The 23,082-nt window shown below is 35.4% G+C and overlaps 1 protein-coding gene across 1 annotated transcript in view; it reads left to right on the forward strand.

The window, feature by feature from the left end:
• The window catches only part of SNTG1 (syntrophin gamma 1), a 384,071-nt gene that overhangs the window by 282,086 nt on the left and 78,903 nt on the right, over window positions 1–23,082 (forward strand). Inside the window, exons 12-13 of the mRNA XM_032296050.1 lie at window positions 2,521–2,637; window positions 4,198–4,269. Coding sequence (XP_032151941.1) covers window positions 2,521–2,637; window positions 4,198–4,269 — 189 coding nt within the window. The remainder of the gene's footprint in view (window positions 1–2,520; window positions 2,638–4,197; window positions 4,270–23,082) is intronic.

Here is a 23,082-nt window from a genome sequence, read left to right on the forward strand (position 1 = left end):
CCAACTGTATGTGTTATAAATATTTGTCTAATTTCTAATGGGAACAATTTATAATCTATTTTCTCAGGTGTACTCTGATAAAGTTTCAATCTTTTATATTCTTATACATAGTAAACCTAGTTAAATTAATGCCTGTAATAGAAAATTTCAATATCTAAAATGCTTAAATATTCAGTTCTGCTGTCTATTGTTTTTATTTGTCATGTTTTTCTCCTGATGTAGTTTATGAAGTTTTATTTCCTTATTTTCTTGGTTATTTTTATTCTGTTCCAAGAAACAGTTCTTATGAAAATCTATTGACACAAGTAATATTATTGTCATTCAGAAAGGATTTCTATTTTCTTTAGTCAGGAGCTTGAGAGAACTCCCGGTTCATCATAAACCATTTCAAGCTTGACATTTTCCAGATCATTTTAGCGGCTTAAATCTGAGCTCCAGTCTTTGCAAGGGCTTGGTGACTTCTGCCTTAACTTTGTTATTAGGATGTTATTATTTCTGATCCTAACTAAAAGCAAAGCATGTTTACTAAGACCTTCACACGTGGAGAATCCTGGACTTTAATATTTTGATCCAAACCTGTGAGATTCACAGTGTAGCTGAGTCCCTCATGTGACATTTCTGTATAGAAAGTGCTTACACGGCAAAAATTCTTCCCACATTTGTATTAATGATAAACCTCTGTCAATTTTCAGATTACTGAAATTTTTTCCTTTTTGTTCTTTAATATCTTGTAAAATATCTAGAGCTTTAAGCATATTTTTTCCAGTTTCCTAAGGCAACATTAGATAGTGGGTTGTCTATATTCTCTAGTATGTAACTACTGGAAGTGTAAACTGTCATAGCCTCTCATTTTTAACTCATGTAATTATTTTGACACATTAAATATTTATTAAACCAAGTCATGCTTTTCTTTATGGGATGGTTATCTATTACGTTTCATTTACTCTTTCAAAACTGTCATGTTATCTGATCAACTATACCCGACCATATAAGCAATACAAAATAATCAATTATTATAGCTGGTTCTTATTATGTTATTATTAACCAGTAAAATCTCTATGTAATGCATATGTTGGCAATCTAAAAGATTACAGAATACATTAGATAATTAGAAGAGCAAGGCATCTTGGTTCAAATTCAAATTCTAACTTGTACCAAGTTTGATTCATTTGTTAAGCTAATTTATTTAAATCACAATCCCTTAATTCATTAATTCAGGGACTTTATGTCTCAGAGCCTTATTGTAAGACAAACTGAGATAATGAGATGGTGAACAGTCTAATTATTTTAGACGGTAAATATAATTAATGGAAAGAAGATGGGATCTGTGAATAGACAACAGTAATATTCCAATACGTGCATTTCAAATTCTTGCATTGTTATTTGTCAATTGTTACCACATTAATGCTGTGCAACAAACCGCCCCCATTCTAGCTGAAATACAACAATAAATATTTCTTTCTCTCTGAAAGTGAGCTGTTTGTCATTAGCCACCAGCATGAAGCTAGCTGGGCTTCGTCCAGGTGTTAAGCTGAGCTCTGGTCTGCTATACATGTTCCTATCCTAGGTATGAGTTTTTCATGGTAATGGCAAAAGCACAAGATACTAAACTAACTCTACTTGTGTCATGTTCATTAATATCTTATTGATGATAGAAGATCTCATAAGCCAAAAAACAAAAAGAAAAAAAATGTCTAAGGGGGGGAATTAACTCCACCAACCATAAAGCCAATATAAATTATATGAAGTGAGAAATATATCCTTGCACATAGAGTTGTGATGAGAAAGAAATGGAAGCCACCTGAATATGTTGTTAGAAATGTCATAATCATTTATTATTTATGTATATGTTTGACTCACACAAAAACCAGATCATAAAGAGAGGAGTGGCTTATCTCACAAAATCTTCGTTGGGGAAATCGATCCACCTATGTTTAAACACTAGCGGCTAAAGAGTTAGTTTTAATGCCATTCAATATAGGAATACACTAGCATAAATTGTATTCATGGAAGGTCAGTGATTAGAGGAGCACATTTATAATTCTCCCCTGTCAGGCACAGGGGAGAAGTACTGCACCGCCTTAGTGGTAATGCACAAGAGGTCTCTCTGACTTGCTTCCTTTACTCACTTTAACATTGTGTATTGAGCACATTCCCAGTTAATAAAATGTCAGGGATTGGTAAGCAGGTGGGATCCATCAATGAATTCTATTACAAATAAATATTTTTTCTGTAATAATTGGTAGAGTGGGAAATATAATCCATGGCAGATTGGATGGCATAAATAAACACTGGAAACATATAAGAAATTCTTATGAGAGGTTTACATTCATTTACTGAAGGTAAATCTAGCTTAATGTACTTTATTGCGTCCATCAATGTGATAATTTTATGTGAGTTTATAATACTACATGAAAAATATCTAAAGTATTTTTGATATTTATATCTAAATATCTTTTAGACATGAGATATCTAAAATAAAAAGTTTTTGACAGTTGATTGCATTCCATTTGCTTGCAGATTGTCTACATGGGCTGGTGTGAGGCCCGGGAGCAAGACCCCCTTCAGGACAGAGTGTACTCCCCAACCTTCCTGGCCCTGAGGGGCTCATGTCTATACAAGTTTCTGGCACCTCCAGTAAGTGTTTTATCCAAATGTATTGGTCTTTTCCATATTACCACAACAGACTGACGTCAGCTTAACAACATCAAATAGTATACTATCAATAGTTTTAAAAACGTTATAGAGAAAAACATGGAAACCAGCTTAACTGATTTAACTTACTAAAAATACATTTTCTGATGTAAACATTGGCTTTATCACCCTGGAAAACTCTGGAAATTTGTTATTTATAAACAGTGAACCTATAAAATAATGGATCAAATTATAATGCTGTTAAAAATCCCATGAAGTCATGGGAAAGGGTATTTTAAGAAACATTTTCAAGCATACATCAGTGTATTTTGTTCACTGAATAAAAATAAATTAATATATCAGAAGTGGAATAAAGAATGAGTAAACTGTTTTAGAGCTCTACATGAATGAACATGTTTGCTAAACTTATTTTCAAAGGATCTTTCGAAAGTTTTTAAAAATGTATTCAGTACTTTTAATTACTAGTAATTTATTATTAGCAAAGAATAATAGGAAATCTCAAAGTGATAGCATTTTGTCTAGCTGTTATTAAATCTATCTCGCCCTAGTGGTAATTCCATAAGATGATGTTAACTCTCAGGTTGTTCGTTTAAATTAGAGGATTTCATACTTAGCAAACATCACAAATACATTCTGGTAAGCTACCATTTATGACAGTAAAACTATATTTATCTATGCTGTACAGGTCTCTCTAAGTAAAATCAGTAGCATTTTTATCTTCTATTATACTCTATATTCGAGTTATTGAGATTTGCATTAAATATGTATAGATACTTATTGGACCTCAAGTCTTGCTTTTGGAAACATGTACTTTGCAGCACAGAAAACACTCAATAAATATTTATTGAATATAAGTAGCACATGGCAGACCAGTCTCTTGCAGGTTAAATGATACATAGGATTTAGAAATCATCAGGTCTGACTTGCTGCTGTTTTAAATGCCTGTGTCTACACAAAGTGTAAAGCACTAGGAAAACTGGGAAAATTTAATATTTATATATTTTACTTTATTCCTACTCTGAATAATTTCTTTGACAAGACAAGTAAATATACATTTCCAACCTAAGTAAGTGAAATAACTGCATTGTGACTTTGGTGTGTTTGCAATGTCACAGTCATCCAGGAATTTCTTAATATAAATTATGCATATTTAAAAAATACAGCTGTGTTGAGGTCTAGTATTCTCTGTATTTAACTGATAAATAGAGAAAAAAATAATTTGTTTGTGGAATGTAAATATTTAGTATTTATAGGTTGAGAATATATACATTATTTAAGATACCTAAGGACACTGGGCACTTGGGAACTGTTGCACATAACACAAATCATTTGCTGAAAGCATAAGACAAATGGTGACAAAGCTTGGAATAGAGGAAACAAGAGTATTATATAGGGTCCTTTATGAACATAGCTTCACAGATGAGAGACTAAATAGACACATCTGTGAAAGTTTTGCTTATTTTTCACCATATTTATGCAAATCAAATAGAGTGGTAAACAACTTTCTCAAACAAATTACACATTATTTTCTTATCGCTTAAGGTAACCACCTGGGACTGGACGAGAGCAGAGAAAACATTCTCGGTTTATGAGATTATGTGCAAGATCCTCAAGGTATGATCAGTCATAAGTCCGTATTTGAATGGCTTTTCTTCAGTGAATAGCACCTCTGGGCTCATAAGTAGCCCACAAAAACAAATGATTCATGGAATGAAAGAATAGACAAGATAAAGACAAATGAAAGAGAAAGAAAATAAACTAGACAAGAAAAAGAAAATACAGAATGCACAGAAGTGCACTAGCACTCAGCTACCTGCTTAAATAGCTAGCAAGCAGACTGCAGTCCCGCTGAGGGTGAGGGAAGAGGGAGAAGCTCCGCAGGAGTTCACTGAGGAAGAAGAAAGTTCAGAAAGTTCAGCTGAAAGTAGTCTGAATTTAAATATCGGTTGTTGCCACTATTTTAAAATTCTTTTTTTTTCTCAATGAAATGCAAAAAAGAAAGATTTGGGTAAGACCTGGAATTAGAAAGTGTAGAAAATATAAAGATAAAAGCAAAGAAAAGTTTTGTTATTTTGTTCTTAATCTCATGGCTTGACCATCTTTTTGTGTATGTGAAAGAACATACGATTGTCATTTATCAGTTGAATTTCATGCCATCCACAGGATTATTGCAATAGCAAGCTATCACAAATTCTGTAAAATGTCGCATGGTTTCTATAGAATTTTTTAAAGAATTAAAATTGGAAGAACCTATAAAACCTGAAGACTAATATATATTCATTTTCTACTGTAGAGTTTGTACGCTTGGACTCCCCACAGATTGATAATTAAATTCCTGCCGCAGGTTGACCTTGTTTCTGTATCCAAGGGGAACTAATTTCCCTGTGCTTTATGTTAGCTCTTTCTCTTCTGGCTAAAGACTTAGCAGAGCAAAAAGCGCTGAAAAATTTTAAATATAATAAAATGCCTCAAAAGTATCTGACGGCAGAGAGACAAAATATAATTACCTCAAAAGTGTTCATAGTTTCTATTCCTTATAGACAATTTTGGATTAAAGTTGAAGTTCTCTGAAGTACAAAATCCAACTAAAAATATAACTCATTGATTGTTCATGTCTGTACATGCTTTGAGTTATTTTGTAGGAACAATGGTTTAAGGATACCCTGAAATACTTGAGTGTATTGTTAGTAAAGAAGGGTCTGACGATTTCTAAAACAGGTACCGCTATCTGAGGAAAAGGAGATCATACCCAACTCCAGTTTTCTGAAATAATTGGCAAAATGGCTAATGAGATAGCTTTCTAATTGTGTATTTTTTGCAAAGCTACTCATGGAATTAGAATTAGAAAAGGAAGAAGGACATAAAGAAAAAGAAAGAAGAAGGAAGGAAGGAAGAGAAAGAAAGGAAAAAGAGAGAGGGAGGGAGGGAAGAAAGGGAAGGCAAAGGGAGGCAGTGAAGGGAGGGGAGGAAGAAAAGACAGGGAGAGAAGGAAGGAAAGAAGGAAGGAAGGAAGGAGGGAGGGAGGGAAGGGAAGGAAGGGGAGGGAAGGCAGGAAGATAGGAAGGCAGGAAGGGAGGGAGAGAAGGGGAGGGGAGGGGAGAGCAGGGAGGGAAGGAAGGAGGGAGGAAGTGAGGGAAAGAAAGGAAACTGCCTCAACAAATCAGCTTCATTTGTCTATTCTCTGTCTATACACTAATGTAACTTTTTCATAGTTATAATGCAACACATATTTACATATTCTTACTTAGACTTATTTTCTAACCACTTTTCAAGTGGATACATGATCTTTAAAATCCTCTCTTTAAAAAAAAGCTATTTAAACATTAGAATGTAATGCAGTTTATTACAATACTTTAAAAAGGATAATTTTAAAGGAAATAATAAACATTATGTTTAGTTCCATCGCCATATATAAACACTCAATATTTTGTATCTCTGTTAAAATATTTGACAAAGTAAGATTTTACAATTCATGATCTGCTTTTCTGTGTAAAAATATGGCTTGAGATTTTTTTTTTCTATGACAGTCAATGTTCTTAAAAAACACCGATAACTTTTTGATAGATTTCGTCTCTCCCATCATTTGGCTGTATTCATTGAGTCTACTTTAAAGTTTTACATTTAGGTTTCTCCCGCCACTTGTCCTTGCTATCAGGCATATCACAACAATCATTCTTTGAACGGTTAAACAGAAAATTAAGTGTTTGCTAGATACCAGGTAATCTCGGCACTTGTTATGTGGCTGAGAAAAATGCAGAAAACCCGCCAGTTTAATTGAGCTTGAATTTTATTAGATGTTAAGTAAATCAGGAAAGGAGACAAAAATAGTAAATAAATCAATGAGACAAAATAATAATACGTAGGAAAGCCTGATCTTTGCTCAGAGACTTTTATGCAAATTCTTATTTCCTTTAGTCTAAATTCTGAGCTTTGCAAATCCCATGTGGAAAATTATTTTAACATATTCAAGATACTAAATCCATGTGACCAAATTGCCACCTATAAACGTCATCTTAACTTACACTGCCATCAGAAATGTCTTTGAGAGTGCCTGTAATATTTACACTTTGACCAAATTAAAATCAAGGACTACTTCCCATTTTAACTTTCTATTTAAAATTTTCTATAAGCCTTAGTTTACTTTAAGTTCTGGGACGCATGTGCAGAAGGTGCAGGTTTGTTACTATATAGGTGCACATGTGCCACGGTGGTTTTCTGCACCTATCCACCCTCCATCTAGGTTTCAAGCCCTGCATGCGTTAAGTGTTTGTCCTAATGTTGTCCTTCCCCTTGCCCTCAAACTCCTAACAGGCCCCCGTGTGTGATGTTCTACTTGGGAAAATGTTTACATAGGTTACTGAGGCCTGGAGATAAGTATTCTCAGACATCAAATACAATGTAAATCTACCTTCAGTTGTTGTATGTAATTAAGTGAGCCCCTCCCACTAGTAAGAACAATGCTGGTGCTTTATGCTTTATGGCTTGACATTAAACATATAAAGCCATCCTTCAAGCTCCCCCTTTCCTAAAGAAAAATTTCATGTAGCATAAAAATAGAGGCGAGGCTGTGGACAAATGGCTTATGTTCGATGCCCAATGGCTTATTTTCCTGTATGCAGATTACATTCTGGCCTTCTCCTATGTCAGGATCAGCAGTTAGAAAATGATTAGTTTGATAAGGAAGCCAGTGAGATTGGTGGGACTGGTGAGCAAATCAGGAGAATCTTCTACAACCCTGCCCTAGTAGCAGTTCTGATGCAAACTGTGCAAGTGGTAGATTTCAGATGAGGCTAATTAAAAGTCAGATTTGAATATCTGGAGCACAGAACAACTGGCCTGTGACCACTAATCAGAAAAATCCTGTCCCTTCTGATATGTTGATATTGAAGCTACATCAGTAATAACAAAAGTGAAGTAATAAAGTTCATCTGGTATATGTAGCTTGCATGTAAGTGCCAGGTATTGTCCTTAGTGCTTAGTATATGAATTCAGTTTATATTTATGTAATCTGTCAGTTATTGTTATTCCCATTTTACAGATATGGAAACTGAGGTCAAAAAGTTTAAGTAAATAGCCTAAGTTTACATAGCTAGTAAATTTCAGAGCTAAAGATATGAAACTTGCAATGTCTCAAAATTCTGCACTCTTATACTACACTTACTACACTGTCTCTTTCTCTCTCTCAGTGTAAATATTGATAATTGGGGGAAAAAATGGGAACCAGAGAGCCAGCCTGGTGCTGATGAGAGAGCAAAAGTTTCAGAATAAGAGGAACTTGGCAACAAATGCCACTTCTGTTACTGAAACCATTACCCTTTACAAGTGTATTGGGCACTATGAACTTCAGTTCTTCATCTGTGAAATGCAGCTGTTGATGCATAGGGTGTTGTGAAGATTGACAATTTGTTAACTGATTTGTGAATGCCTTTTTGTCTATTAATTCTCATTACAGTTACTCTGAGTACCTTCTGTGTGCCTGTAATATGTAAACTTTCCCAGAAGTACAAAGAAGTGTGTGTCCTCTCAACAATACAAACAAGATTGTTGCAGCTGTAGTCAGCTTGGGTATGAGGTTGGTGTTGGTGTTTGGATGGAACAGATCATAGGAAACGGCCATAATAAAGCACATCAACCTTATCTGAGGAACAAAGGATAGCCACTAAAGCATGTCAAGCATGGGGAGAGACTGAGCTTGCCCATTTAAAAATTCTCTTTGAATCCAACGTGATATGGTGTTGAAGGGGCCAGAGGGGAGTGCTCCTGGGGCAACTTCTGGTCAACAAGGGTATGGCCAGTGGGCCAGGAGGAGTGAGGCAGAGGAAAGGGATATTCAACACCTGCCCCTTTCAGAGCTAGCATTAGACTTGCAAGAATAAGTCTTTGGACCATAAGGATTATTTTTTTAGTTTTTTTATGATACTGTTTTTCAACCGGACATTACATATAAGTTTAAATGTTTGAATAAAGTATACATAGGGAACAATAACATCACACTGATATTCTTCTAGAATCATTTTTAGAAAAACAAAAGCAGAAAACATGGCTGGCAGGGCTGAATGAGGAGGTTGCGCAGAGTGAATGTAGGTGGGAGATGGGGAAGGAGGAAGAGGGATTGATCAACTAAGTAGGTATGTTATGGGGAAAGTGAAATAGGAGCCTTATTTCTCACTGTCAGAGATGAGAGTCATAAACACAGAAAGAAAGAAGCCTAGGATAAACTCTGAGTTATTGGATTAGAATTAGAAATATTTATATGCAACCTCAGTTTGCAATGCATGTGTTTATATGTACCTATGTGTATGTGTGTGTGTGTACATATATATGTGTTCAGCTGTACCTTACTCTGTCTCCAAAATATCTGGGGTCAGAGAGTTCTCAATAGCAAGGAGCACACTCAGCAAAGCTCTCTGTTTCTCAATATTATTCACTACAAAGAGCCAAAACTCTGTAGATAAATGTTTGATGGCTGGGTTGTGGCTTAGAAAGTAAAAGATGAGGCTAAGTCGTATTACTTTGCTAGAAGATAAAGAGGTGCTCAGAAAATGATGGAGACAGATCAAAAGACATAAAAGCTACTTCCAAGAGCATCCATTGGGCAAATTCAGGACAAATTGAGCAAGGGTGGGCTAAAATAAATGTTAGAAATGGATTATAACCCAACAAATAAAATAAGAAACCGTGAGTCTATCTTCATAAAACTATGTAAGTGGAAAATTTGACAAGAGACAGAGAATTTACATAGTTTCAAAGTACCTCCTCCGAAAGAACTTACTGTAATTATGGAAGAAGAAAGAAGAACATTACAGGGCACACATGTGACAGCATAGCCTTAATAAATTGATCAGAGTGAACACTTCATTAATGCCACACATCAAAAATTTTGCACGTCTGATATGATGATAGGCTATCATAATTAGCAGAATAGCAGGCCCATGACATTCCTGCTAAAGCAGTGTATAAATGAAATCTAACTAGGAGGAAGCATTGATCTAATGTAATGTAAATGAGAAAGCCAATGTAATCTAACCAAATCTAATGTGATTTAACCTATTCTAGTCCCGAGAAAATGTCCAACAAACCCAAATGAGGCATATTTTATAAAATAAATGTCCTATTTTCTTCAATAGTGTCAAAGTCATTAAAGTTAGGGAAAGATCAAGGCACTGTTACCACTGAAGGCAACTAGCAAGTCAGAACAACCGCATGCAGCAGAGGATTTTGAACTGGTGAGTCATGAATGAAGTCCAAGGACTAGACCACATCAGAGTCCTTGCTTTGGTGATTGCATTGTGTTTATGTGGGAAAATGCCCTAATGTTCTTGTTTGCAGAAGTTACACATGCATTAAACTATGAGGGTGAGAGGTTATGAGGTATCACAATGGTAGTTACCAAGCAGTTCAGAAAATAAATACCTGCAATTCACTTGCAGGTGTTCTTTAAATCTGATTGTATTAAAAATTATTCCATGTCTGTAGTTTCTATATGAATAGAATTACAAAACAAGCAAACAAGGAAAAACAAACCTGCCTCATGTAGAGGCAATGCAGTAAATCATTACAGAAACCCCTAAAGGCAACCAGGCTTGTACAAATGTTCTAAGACGGTGCTAAAATTGTGCTTGAATTAAGAACAGCTAAGAAGAAATACTTCCAAAAATAAGTGAAATAACAAAGACATAAATAGGAAAAAAAATTTCTTTTAAAAATTAAAATAATGGAATAATTACATCTTAAATAAATCTGTCAATTTATTTATAATTCTCATATTTTGATATCAAATATTATTATATTTTCACATATCCGGTATTTACTGTATTTGTGTTTGGAAAGCTAAATCTAATATTATTATTTCTTTTATCATAACTGCTTACACTTTTAATAGAAAAGAGATGCTCAAAATTAGCATGTTTATTAATATGGTTTCAAATAAAAGCAAAATAAACTAATATAAAAAGTACAGAAATATATAATATATACATTAATTAGGATATAACAGAAGATAATACATGATATAAGAGTATATTGATATCATTATTCGGCAAATGCTAAATATTTGGGAGAGACAAAAATATTTCCAGCAGACTGAAATTTATGTGGAGAATCATTTTACAGTAGAATTTTATATCAATGACAGGCATTAGTAGAAATGATTATTAAGAACACCAAAGTAACCACTTTTTTAAAAAGTTACATTTTAGGGAGGCCACTTGTCTTTATCTGTTTTCTCTTGCTACAACTGAATACCACAGACTGAGTAGTTGATAAGGAATAGAGGTTTAATTATTAGCTTATGGGTTTGGAGGCTGGGAAGTCCAAGAGCATAATGCTTGCATGTGGTGAGAGTCTTCCAGCTGTGGCATAACAGGGGGAAGCATCACAGGAGTGACAGCAAGCCTAGTAACTCAGGTCTTTTTCTTCTCTTTATAAAGCTACTAGATCCATCACAGGGCCCCATTCTGATGACCTTATCCAATTCTAATTGCCTCCCAAGTGCCCACCTCTTAGCAACATATAAATTTGGTTATTAAGTTTGTAAGGAATAAAGTTTTGGGAACACGTTCAAACCACAGTACCATCTTAAGTAAAATGAGGCATCTCTGCACTTTTCTGACTATATTTACATCTGCTTTCATTTTAAAAATATTTTTTCTTAAAAATTTTATTAAATAATTTACATTTTATTAAGCAATTTAAATTAACATAGTTCCTTTTTTACTGTAACATTTTAGAATAAAATTAGCATAAAAAGTTTAGTCCCTTCCTAAACTACAAGCTTCTGAAAATATGTTTTTACCTTTTCCTCTGTTAATAGAACTTTAATTCCCTGGTGATTTTTAAGAGACATTACAGGCTGTGCACTTAGATTTTAGTGTTGCAGCTCTGGGTGGGAACTAAGGTTCAGCCATTCCTAGTTCTGTCTATAAACATGCCTTAGAGATCACATCAGAAGGAAGTCACTGACATCAACAAAGCTAATCCCAGCAACTTCAAATCCAGCTTCCTGTCTTAAAAAATATGATAATCATATATAAAAACATAATTTTATTTTTTATTTTTGCTAATAACATTTTATTGTTTATCAATATTTTAACATGTATCCTCTTGTGAAAGTGACTCCCATAAATTCACCGTATGTTATATAAAGTGCTTATTTCCATTTACCAAGACATCTTTCAAGTGCCAAATATTAATTAAATCTTATGTTTCAAAGTTTGTTTCATTTACCTATTTTTGCTCTTAAAAGTTCAAAGCCATCTTTGTTTCATACTTTTTCTTGCTTTGTTTTATTTTCCAAGGAGAGATTTCTGATTCTTTTAGTTTGTTCTTATCTAGTGACACCTATGTTCATTATCTTTCTCACATTATTATTATTATTTTATTTTATTTTAAGTTCCAGGATATATGAGAACAATGTACAGGTTTCTTACATAGTTATATGTGTGCCATGGTGGTTTGCTGCAACTATTGACGCATCCTCTAAGTTCCCTCCCCTTACCCCTCATCCCCCAACAGGCCCTAGTGTGTGGTGTTCCCCACCTTGTATCCATGTGTTCTCATAGTTCAACTCCCACTTGTGAGTGAGAACATGCAGTGTTTGGTTTTCTGTTCCTGTGTTAGTTTGTGGAGGATGATGACCTCTAGCTTCATCCATGTCCCTGCAGAGGAAATGATCTCATTTCTTTTTATGGCTATGTACTATTCCATGGTGTGTGTGTACCACATTTTATTACCCAGTCTATCATTAATGAACATTTGAGTTGGTTCCATGACTGCTATTGCATATAGTGCTGCAGTAAACACACATGTACATGTCTTTTTACAATAGAATCATTTCTAATCCTTTGAGTATATACTCAGTAATGGGACTGCTGGATCAAATGGAATTTCTGGTTCTAGATCCTTAAGGAATCACCACACTGTGTTCCCCAATGGTTGAACTAATCTACATTCCCACCAACAGTGTGAAAGCATTCCTATTTCTCTACAGTCTCTCCAGCATCTATTGTTTCTTGACTTTTTAATAATTCCCATTTGGACTGGCATGAGATGGTATCTCATTGTGGTTTTGATTTGCTTTTTGCTAATGATCAGTGATGTTGAGGTTTCTTTTTTTTTCTTTGTATGTTTGTTGGCTGCATAAATGTCTTCTTTTGAGAACTGCCTGTTCATATCCTTTGCCCACTTTTTGATGGTTTTTTTTCTTGTAAATTTGTTTTAAGTTACTTGTAAATTCTGGATATAAGCCATTGTCAGAAGGGTAGGTTGCAAAAATTTTCTCTCATTCTGTAGGCTGCCTATTCACTCTGATGATAGTTTTTTTTTGTTTGTTTGTTTTGTTTTTCTGTGCAGAAGCTCTTTAATTAGATACAATTTGTCAATCTTCATTTTTGTTGCAATTGCTTTTGGCATTTTTGTCATGAAGTCTTTGCCCATGCCTATGTCATGAATGGTATTGGCTAGGTTTTCTTCTAAGGTTTTTATTGTTTTGGGTTTTACATTTAAGTATTTAATCCATATTGAGTTAATTTTTGTAAAAGGCGTAATGAACGGGTCCAGTTTCAGTGTTCTGCAATGGCTAGCCAGTTTTCTCAGAACCATTTATTAAATAGGAAATCCTTTCCTTATTTCTCACTTTTGTCAGGTTTGTCGAAGATCAGATAGTTGTAGATGAAGTCTCTATTCTGTTCCATTTTTCTATATGTCTGTTTTAGTACCAGTACCATTCTGTTTTGGTTATATGCTACTGGCCTTGTAGTGTAGTTTGAAGTCAGGTAGTGTAATGTCTCCAGCTTTGTTCTTTTTGTTTATGATTGTCTTGGCTGTATGGGGCCTTCTTTGATTCCACATGAAATTTACAGTAGTTTTTTCCTAATTCTGTGAAGAATGTCAATGGTAGTTTGATGGAAAGAGCATTGAATTTATAAATTACTTTGTGCAGTGTGGCCATTTTCACAATATTGATTCTTCCTATCCATAAGGCTGGAATATTTTTCCATTTGTTTGTGCACTTTTTTTTTTAATTGCATTTTATGTTTGGGGGTACATGTGAAGAACATGCAAGATTGTTGCATAGGTACACATATGGCAGTGTGGTTTTCTGCCTTCCTCCCCATCTCCTATATCTGCCATTTCTCCCCATGCTATCTCTCCCCAACTCCCCACCCCCTACTCTCCCTCCCCTAGTTACCCTAGACAGACTCCAGTGTGTGATGCTCCCCTGTCTGTGTCCATGTGTTCTCATTGTTCAACACCTACCTATGAGTGAGAACATGTGGTGTTTGATTTTCTGTTCTTGTGTCAGTTTGATGAGAATGATGGTTTCCAGGTTCATCCATGTCCCTACAAAGGACACAAACTCATCATTTTTGATGGCTGCATAGTATACCATGGTATATATGTGCCGCATTTTCTCTGTCCAGTCTATCATCGATGGGCATTTGGGTTGGTTCCAGGCCTTTGCTATTGTAAACAGTGCTGCAAGGAGCATTCATGTGCATGTGTCCTTATAGTAGAACAATTTATAATCCTTTGGATATATACCCAGCAATGGGATTGTTGGGTCAAATGGAATTTCTATCTCTAGGTCCTTGAGGAATCCCCACACTGTCTTCCACAGTGGTTGAACTAATTTACACTCCCACCAACAGTGTAAAAGTGTTCTTATTTTTCTACATCCTCTCCAGCATCTGTTGTCTCCAGATTTTTTAATGATCACCATTCTAACTGGTGTGAGATGGTATCTCAACGTAGTTTTGATTTGCATTTCTCTAATGACCAGTGATGATGAACATTTTTTCATATGTTTGTTGGCCTCATGTATGTCTTCTTTTGTAAAGTGTCTGTTCATATCCTTTGCCCAGTCTTATTTCTTTGAGCCATGGTTTGTAGTTCTCCTTGAAAAGGTCCTTAATATCCCTTGTTAGCTGTGTTCGTAGGCATTTTATTCTCATTGTAGCAATTATGAATGGGGTTCGCTCTTGATTTGGCTCTCTGTTTGTCTGTTATTGGTATAAAAGAATGCTTGTGATTTTTGCACATTGATTTTGTACCCTGAGATTTGCTGAAGTTGCTTATCAGCTTAAGGAGATTTGGGGCTGAGACAATGGGGTCTTCTAAATACACAATCATGTCATCTGCAGATAGAGACAATTTGACTTCCTCTCTTCCTATTCAAATACCCTTTATTTATCTCTCTTGACTGATTGTCCTGGCAAGAACTTCCAAACCTTGTCTTGTACTGGTTTTCAAAGGGAATGTTTTCAGTTTTTGCCCATTCAATATAGTATTGGATGTGGGTTTGCCATAAGTAGCTCTTATTATTTTTAGATATGTTCCATCAATATGTAGTTTATTGAGAGTTTTAACATAAAGTGATGTTGAATTTTATCAAAGGCCTCTTCTGCATCTACTGAGATAATCATGTGTTTTTTGTCCTTTGTTCTGTTTATGTGATGGATTACGTTTGTTGATTTGTGTATGTTGAGGCCTGGCTTGCTTCTCAGGGATGAAGCCAACTTGATTATGATGGGTGAGTTTTTTTTATGTGATGCTGGATTTGGTTTGCCAATATTTTACTGAGGATTTTTACATCAATATTCATCAGGGATATTGACCTGAAGTTTTCTTTTCTTATTGTGTCTCTTTCTAGTTTTGGTATCAGGATGATGCTGGCTTCATAAAATGAGTTAGGGAGGAGTCCCTCCTTTTTAATTGTTTGGAATTGTTTCAGGAGGAATGATACCAGCTCGTCTTTGTAGTTCTGGTAGAATTCGGCTGTGAATCTGTCTGGTCCTGGGATTTGTTTGGATGATAGGCTATTAATTACTGTCTCAATTTCAGAACTTGTTATAGGTCTATTCAGGGATTCAACTTCTTCCTGATTTAGTCTTGGAAGGATATAAGCGTCCAGTAATTTATTTATTTTGTCTAAATATTCTAGTTTATTTGTGTAGAGGCATTTATAGTATTCTATGACGGTTGTTTGTATTTCTCTGGTGTCAGTAGTGATATCCCCTTTAACCTCTTTTTTATTGTGTCTATTTGATTCTTCTCTCTTTTCTTCTTTATTAGTCTAGCTAGCAGTCCATCTGTTTTGTTATTTTTTTCAAAAATCAGCTCCTGGATTTATTGATTTTTTTGAAAGTTTTTTGTGTCTCTGTTCCTTCAATTCTTCTCTGATCTGAGTTATTTCTTGTCTTCTGCTAGCTATTGAATTAACTTTCTCTTGCCTCTCTAGCTCTTTTAATTGTGATTTTAGGGTATAGATTTGAGATCTTTCTGCCTTTCTGATGTGGGCATTTAGTGCTATAAATTTCCCTCTTAACACTGCTTTAGCTGTGTCCCAGAGATTCTTGTACATTAAACCTTGGTTCTCATTTGTTTCAAAGAACGTCTTGATTTCTGCCTTAATTTCATTATTTAACTAGGAGTCATTCAGAAGCAGGCTGTGCAATTTCCATTTAATTATGTATTTTTTAGTGAGTTATTAATCTTGAGTTCTAATTTGATTATACTGTTGTCTAAAAGACACTTTGTTATGACTTCAGTTCTTTTGCTTTTTCTGGGGAGTGTTTTACTCCAATTTCATAGTTGATTTTATAATAAATGCCATGTAGCATTGAGAAGAATGTATATTCTGTTGATTTGGGGTGGCAAGTTCTGTAGATGTCTATTAGGTCCACTTGACCCAGAGCTGAGTTCAAGTCCTGAATAACTTTGTTAATTTTCTGTCTCAAAGATCTGTCTAATATTGACAATGGGGTGTTACAGTCTCCCATTATTATTGTGGGAATCTACAGCTCTTTGTATATCTCTAATAACTTGTTTTATTAATGTGAGTGCTTCCGTATTGGGTGCATATATGTTTAGGATACTTAGTACTTCTTGTTGAATTGTTCCCTTTACCATTATGTAATGCCCTTCTTTGTCTTTATTAATCTTTGTTGGTTTAAAATCTGTTTTGTCAGAGATAGATAGGATTGCAACCCCTTCTGTTCCTAAATTTCCATCTACTTGGTAAATCTTCTTTTATTCCTTTATTCTGAGCGTATGCATGTCTTTACATGTGAGATGGTTCTTTTGAATACATCACACCAATGAGTTTTGACTCTTTATCCAATTTGCCAGTCTGTGTCTTTTTATTGGGACATTTTGCTCATTTACATTTCAGGTTAGTATTGTTACGTATGAATTTGAACCTGTCATCAGGATGTTATCTGGTTATTTTGCACACTAGTTGATGCAGTTTCTTCTTAGTGTTATTGATCTTTATATTTTGGTGTGTTTTTGCAGTGGCTGTTACCTGTTTATCCTTTCCATATTTAGTGCTTCTTTCAGGAGCTCTTGTAAGGCAGGCCTGGTAGTAATGAAATCCCTCAGCATTTGCTTGTCTGGAAAGGATTTTATTTCTCCTTTGCTTATGAAGCTTAGTTTGGCTGGATATGACATTCTGAGTTGAAAATTATTTTCTTTAAGAAAGTTGAATATTGGCCCCCAATCTCTTCTGGCTTGTAGAATTTCCACTGGGAAGTCCACTGTTAGTCTCATGAGCGAGCATTCCTTTGTAGGTGACCTGGCCATTCTTTCCAGTTGGTCTTAGCAGTTTTTTCTTCATTTCAACCTTGGAGAATCTGACGATTATGTGTCTTGGGGTTGATCTTCTAGTGGAGTGTCTTACCAGTGTTCTTTGTATATCCTGAATTTGCATGTTGGCCTGTCTTGCTGGGTTGGGGAAGTTCTCCTGGATAATATCCCAAAGTATGTTTTCCAGGTCTTTTCCATTCTCCCTGTCTACTGCAGGTACTCCAATTGATCATAAGTTCACTCTTTTTATGATGTCCCATATTTCTCAGAGGCTTTGCTTATTCTTTATTCCTTTTCGTTCATTTTTCTCTAGTTTTGTCTGTATGACTTATTTCAGCAAGGTGGTCTTCAATCTCTGATATCCTTTCTTCAGCTTAGTTAATACTTTTGTGTGCCTCATGAAGTTCTTGTGCTCTGTTATTCAGCTCCATCAGGTCATTTATGTTCCTCTCTAAACTGGTTATTCTAGTTAGTAGTTCCTCTAACCATTTATCAAAATTTTTAGCTTTGCATTGGGTTAATAAATGCTTCTTTAGCTCAGCATAGGTTTCTTATTCTTTTAGTTTCTTCATATCTAGTGACACCTATTTATTAGCTATCTCACATTATTATTTTTAAATGATGTCATTTGCACTCCATTTTTTATGTCAGGTGTAAGCAAAGCATAATTTTGTCAAAATATTTTAAAATAATTGTATATTATTTTGTAATGTCTCATGATTCTCAAAATGTTTATTCTTTTTGTTAAAAAAGTATTCTCACCATTTTTAAAAGGTATTTCTAAAACAACACAAGGTTTTTATTGAAGTCAAATAGCTATTTATCAGCAATGTGACTTGGTAATAGAAAGATTCAGTCACTTTATCCCATTAAGAACTTAATATGTACACAGGAGCTATCTAAATCTGTTTTCCAATATTTGGAGTGAAAATAATTCACACATATACAAAAGAAACCAACATCTTACCTATGTCTCTCTCAAAATCTCTTTATGGAGTTTCACTTCCTCATTAAAGTGAGTCTAAGAGCAATACGTTGATTAATGATTACAGAATTCCATGTTGCAGAATCCCTTCAAGCTGAGTCAGAAGATGTTCCAAATATTATACTGAAAATAAGCCCTGGAAAAGCATTGCTGTTTTACATCCTAACATTTTAATTTACTACAATAATTTTAAATAAAATATGGGAGTATAATTATATTAGAAAAATCTACCTATCATATGTAAACAAATCTTTAAGAATTGTGAATAAACTGAATACTTAAAATATTTAAATTTAATAGTGACTTATTTTCCATAATAATTTCTGGTTAGTAAAACTTTGTATGAACATTCATAACATATCCTTAATGTAAGAAAAAAGCTAGAAAATAGGTTTTGTTACACAAATAATTTGGTGCCAATCTCAAGGATTCCGTCCCTTAGGATGAGAATTATTTTTAATGTTCTATTTAGTTTAAATTTCTTCAGGTCTATTTCAGGTTTTTCCATAATCTTTCTAGACTTAATACGTTTTGATTTCTGTTTACAAAAATTTTTTGCCTTGCAAGTTTACATAGTGTATGACTGTAAAACTGTTTAGCCTTCCAAAACCTTATATTATTTTTGTAAAAGTAAAAATATAAATTTAATGTCAGAAAAAGCCCAAGTGTCATCTCCTTCTGAGTCCTTCATCCACTAAGAAATATTCTGAAAAAGTTTTCCAATGGCCTTCTAATTCTGCAAATTGATTTAGTATATATATACATAATTATTACACTTTAAGTTCTGGGATACATGTGCAGAATGTGCAGGTTTTTTACAACGTTATACACATGCCATGGTGATTTACTGCATCCAAGACTCTGTCATCTACATTAGATATTTCTCCTAATGCTATCCCTCACCTAGTCCCACACCACCAACAGACCGTGGTGTGTGATGTTCTACTCCCTGTATCCATGTATTCTGATTGTATAACTCCTATTTATGAGTGAGATCACGCAGTGTTTGGTTTTCTGTTCTTGTGTTAGTTTGCTGAGAATGATGATTTCCAGCTTCATCCATGTCCCTGCAAAGGACATGAACTCATCCTGTTTTATGGTTGCATAGTATTCCATGGTGTATATGTGCCACATTTTCCTTGTCTAGTCTATCATCAATGAGCATTTGGATTTGTTCCAGGTATTTGCTATTGTGAACAGTGTTGCAATAAACATACATGTACGTGTGTCTTTAAAACAGAACAATTTATACTCCTTTGGGTAAATACCCAGTAATGGGATTGCTGGGTCAAATGGTATTTCTACTTTTAGATCATTGAGGAATCACCAAACTGTCCTTCACAATGGTTGAACTAATTTACACACCCACCAACAGCATAAAAGCATTCGATTTCTCCACATCCTCTCCAGCATCTATTGTCTCCTGATCTTTTAATGATCGCCATTTTGACTGGTGTGAAATGGTATCTCATTATGGTTTTGATTTTCATTTCTCTTATGACCAAGGATGATGAGTATTTTTTCATATATTTGTTAGCTGTATAAATGTCTCCTTTTGAGAAGTGTCTGTTCATATCCTTCACTCACTTTTTGATGGGGTTGTTTGTTTTTTCTTGCAAATTTGTTTAAGTTCTCCATATATTCTGGATATTAGCCCTTTGTGGGATGGATAGATTGCAATATGTTTTTCCCATTCTGTAGGCTGCCTCTTCACTCTGATGATAGTTTTTTTTTGGTTGTGCAGAAACTCTTTTGTTTAATTAGATCCCATTTGTCTAATTTGGCTTTTGTTGCCATTGCTTTTGGTGTTTTAGTCATGAAGTCCTTACCCAGGCCTATGTACTGAATGGTATTGCCTAGGTTTTCTTCTAGAGTTTTCATGGCTTTAGGCATTAAGTTTAAATCTTTAATCCATCTGGGAGTCAATTTTTTCTAAGGTGTAAGGAAGGGATCCAGTTTCAGCTTTCTGCATATGGCTAGCCAGTCTTCCCAGCATCATTTATTAAATAGCATATCCTTTCAAGGTTCTTACCTTCCATGCATCGGGTTAGAACATGATCCTTTAGCTCAGATAAATATGTTATTATCCACCTTCTGAAGCCTGCTTCTGTCAATTCATCATACTCATTCTCTATCCAGGTTTGTTCCCTTGCTGGTGAGGAGCTATAATCCCTTGGAGGAGAAGATGCATTCTGGCTTTTGGAATTTTCTGCCTTTTTGCACTGGTTTCTTCCCATCTTCATGGACTTATCTATCTGTGGTCTTTTAAGTTATTGACTGCATGAGGCCTCTGAGTGGACATTCTTTTTGTTAATGTTTCAACTATTTCTTTCTGTTTGTTTTCCTTCTAACAGTCAGGTCCCTCTGCTGCAGGTCTGCTGGAGTTCACTAGAGGTCCACTCCAGACCCTGCTTGCCTGGGAATCACCAGCAGAAGCTGCAGAACAGCAAAGATTGCTGCCTGTTCCTTCGTCTGGTAGCTTCATCCCAGAGGGGTACTCACTAGATGCCAGCCAAAGCTCTCCTGTATGAGGTGTCTGTCAGCCACTACTGTGAGGTGTCTCCCAGTCAGGATACCTGGGGGTTAGAGAGCCACTTGAGGAGGCAGTCTGTCCCTTATCAGAGCTGAAGCTCTGTGCTGGGAGATCTGCTGCTCTCTTCAAAGCTGCCAAGCAGGGATGTTTAAGTCTGCTGAAACTGTGCTCACAACCACCTCTTTTCCCAGGTCCTCTGTCCCTGGATAGTGGGGGCTTTATATATAAGTCTCTGAAGGGCTGCTGCCTTTTTTCAGAAATGCCCTGCCCAGGGAGGAGGGAATTTAGTGATACAGCCTGCCTGCAGAGGCCTTGCTGAGCTGCCGTGGGCTCTGCCCAGTTCGAACTTCCCGGTAGTGGCTTTATTTACACTGTGATGTTAAAACCACCAACTCAAGCCTCAGCAATAGTGGACATCTCTTTCCCCATTGAACTCAAATGTCCCAGGCTGAGCTCAGACTGCTGTGCTGGCTGTGAGAATTTCATGCCAGTGGATTTTATCTTGCTGGTCTTTGTGGGGATAGGTCCCACCAAGCCAGACCACTTGGCTCCCTGGCTTCAGCCCCCTTTCAAGGAGAGTGAATGATTCTGTTTCACTGGTGTTCCAGGAGCCATTGGGGTACGAAAAATAAACTTCTGTGGCTAGCTCAGTGTCTACCCAAATGCCACCTAGTTTTGTGCTGGAAACCTAGGGCCCTGCTGTTGTAGGGGCCCTGCTGTTGTATGCACCCTGCTGTTGGAGGAACCTCCTGGTCTGTGGGTTGTGAAGATGGTGGGAAGAGTGCAGCATCTGGACTAGAGTGCAGGATACAGTCACTGATGACTTCCCTTGGCTAGGAGAGGGAGTTCTTCAGCCCTTTGTGCTTCTCAGTTGCAGCAACATCCCATTCTACTTCAGCTCACCTTCTTTGGGCTGCACCCACTGTCCAACCAGTCCCAATGAGATGAACCAGGTATATCAGTTGGAAATGCAGAGATCACCCGCCTTCTGCATTGATCTCCCTGGGAGCTGCACACTGGAGCTATTCTTATTCGGCCATCTTGCCAGCAATCCAATTTAGAATATATGTTTTAATGATAGAGTGACATAGATAGTTTGTGATTGTTTTCAATACATCATTTTACTACTACTGAAACTGACAGTATTTTATCTCATGAATTATTTTATTAACAATAATAATATTGTTCTTAATGAGAACACATGGACACAGGAAGAGGAACATCACACACTAGAAACTGTTGGGGGATGGGGGAGGGGGGAGGAACTTGGAGGTTGGGTCAACAGGTGCAGCAAACCATCATGGTAAACACATACCTATGTAACAAACCTGCACATTCTGCACATATATCCTGAACTTAAAGTAAAATTTAAAAAGGGAGAAAGAAAAGAAAATAATAATACTAGTTTTCTTGATATTTGTGCTATCATTTTCTTAGAATAATATCAAAATCTATTATTAACATTATTTCTTATAGAAACTTAGCAACATACATCCAACACTCTCTACTTCCTGTTACTTAACCTTTGCATATTTTAAATAATTGAATTGATGAGTGATATTGCTCAACATTTCTTTTCATTATAAGTAGAGAAAGTGAAGATTACAGGTGTGCTCAACAGTAACTGCTCACCTACTGGGTACCAAAAACCCATAAGGACTCAACTTTTTGGGATTAAGCTGCTCTGTCCTATTTATGGAAGATGTGGTTTTACAGGGCTGTGATGTTTACATTAAATGGGTCAACATATTTATCTTGCTTGAAATAACTTTGGAGCAAGTCAAGTTTTTGAAGTTTTAAGGAACTTATATGCTTGATTTATTAACCTTAAGTGATACAATTTCATTGTTATTTGTTTTTCCCCTTCAGCTTAGGGACTTTAAAATTATGTCACATATATAAAGTTAAAGGAATGTTCAGCCAAACTCGATCTGAAAAATTTCCAATTAACTCATATATATGTAGATAATAAAATTAGAAGCATGTAAATTTTACCTTTGGGATTACATCCATCCATAGCTGGCTTTGTCAAAACTGATGTTGTTCATAATATTTTGTAAAACAATCTATTGAGGAAATGATTTATAGTGTTCCAATTTTTTGTGACAAAAAGTAGTTGAGAATGAAATAATGCACCCCTGTGGAATGTTTTCTTTTCCAAGGATATATCTAAGGATATAGACAAACACAGACATATACACATAACTATATGTGTATACATGTGTTTTATCATTGTGTCTTAGAGGTATTGGTTATAATGGTTTCTAAATAATAATGGTTTTTAAATAATAATATTTAAATATAAAGATTCCCTGTTTTTAAATCA

The sequence above is a fragment of the Sapajus apella genome, unplaced genomic scaffold (genome assembly GCF_009761245.1).
Source record: "Sapajus apella isolate SASKATOON/1434 unplaced genomic scaffold, GSC_monkey_1.0 scaffold35, whole genome shotgun sequence".
Taxonomy (NCBI): Eukaryota; Metazoa; Chordata; class Mammalia; order Primates; family Cebidae; genus Sapajus; species Sapajus apella.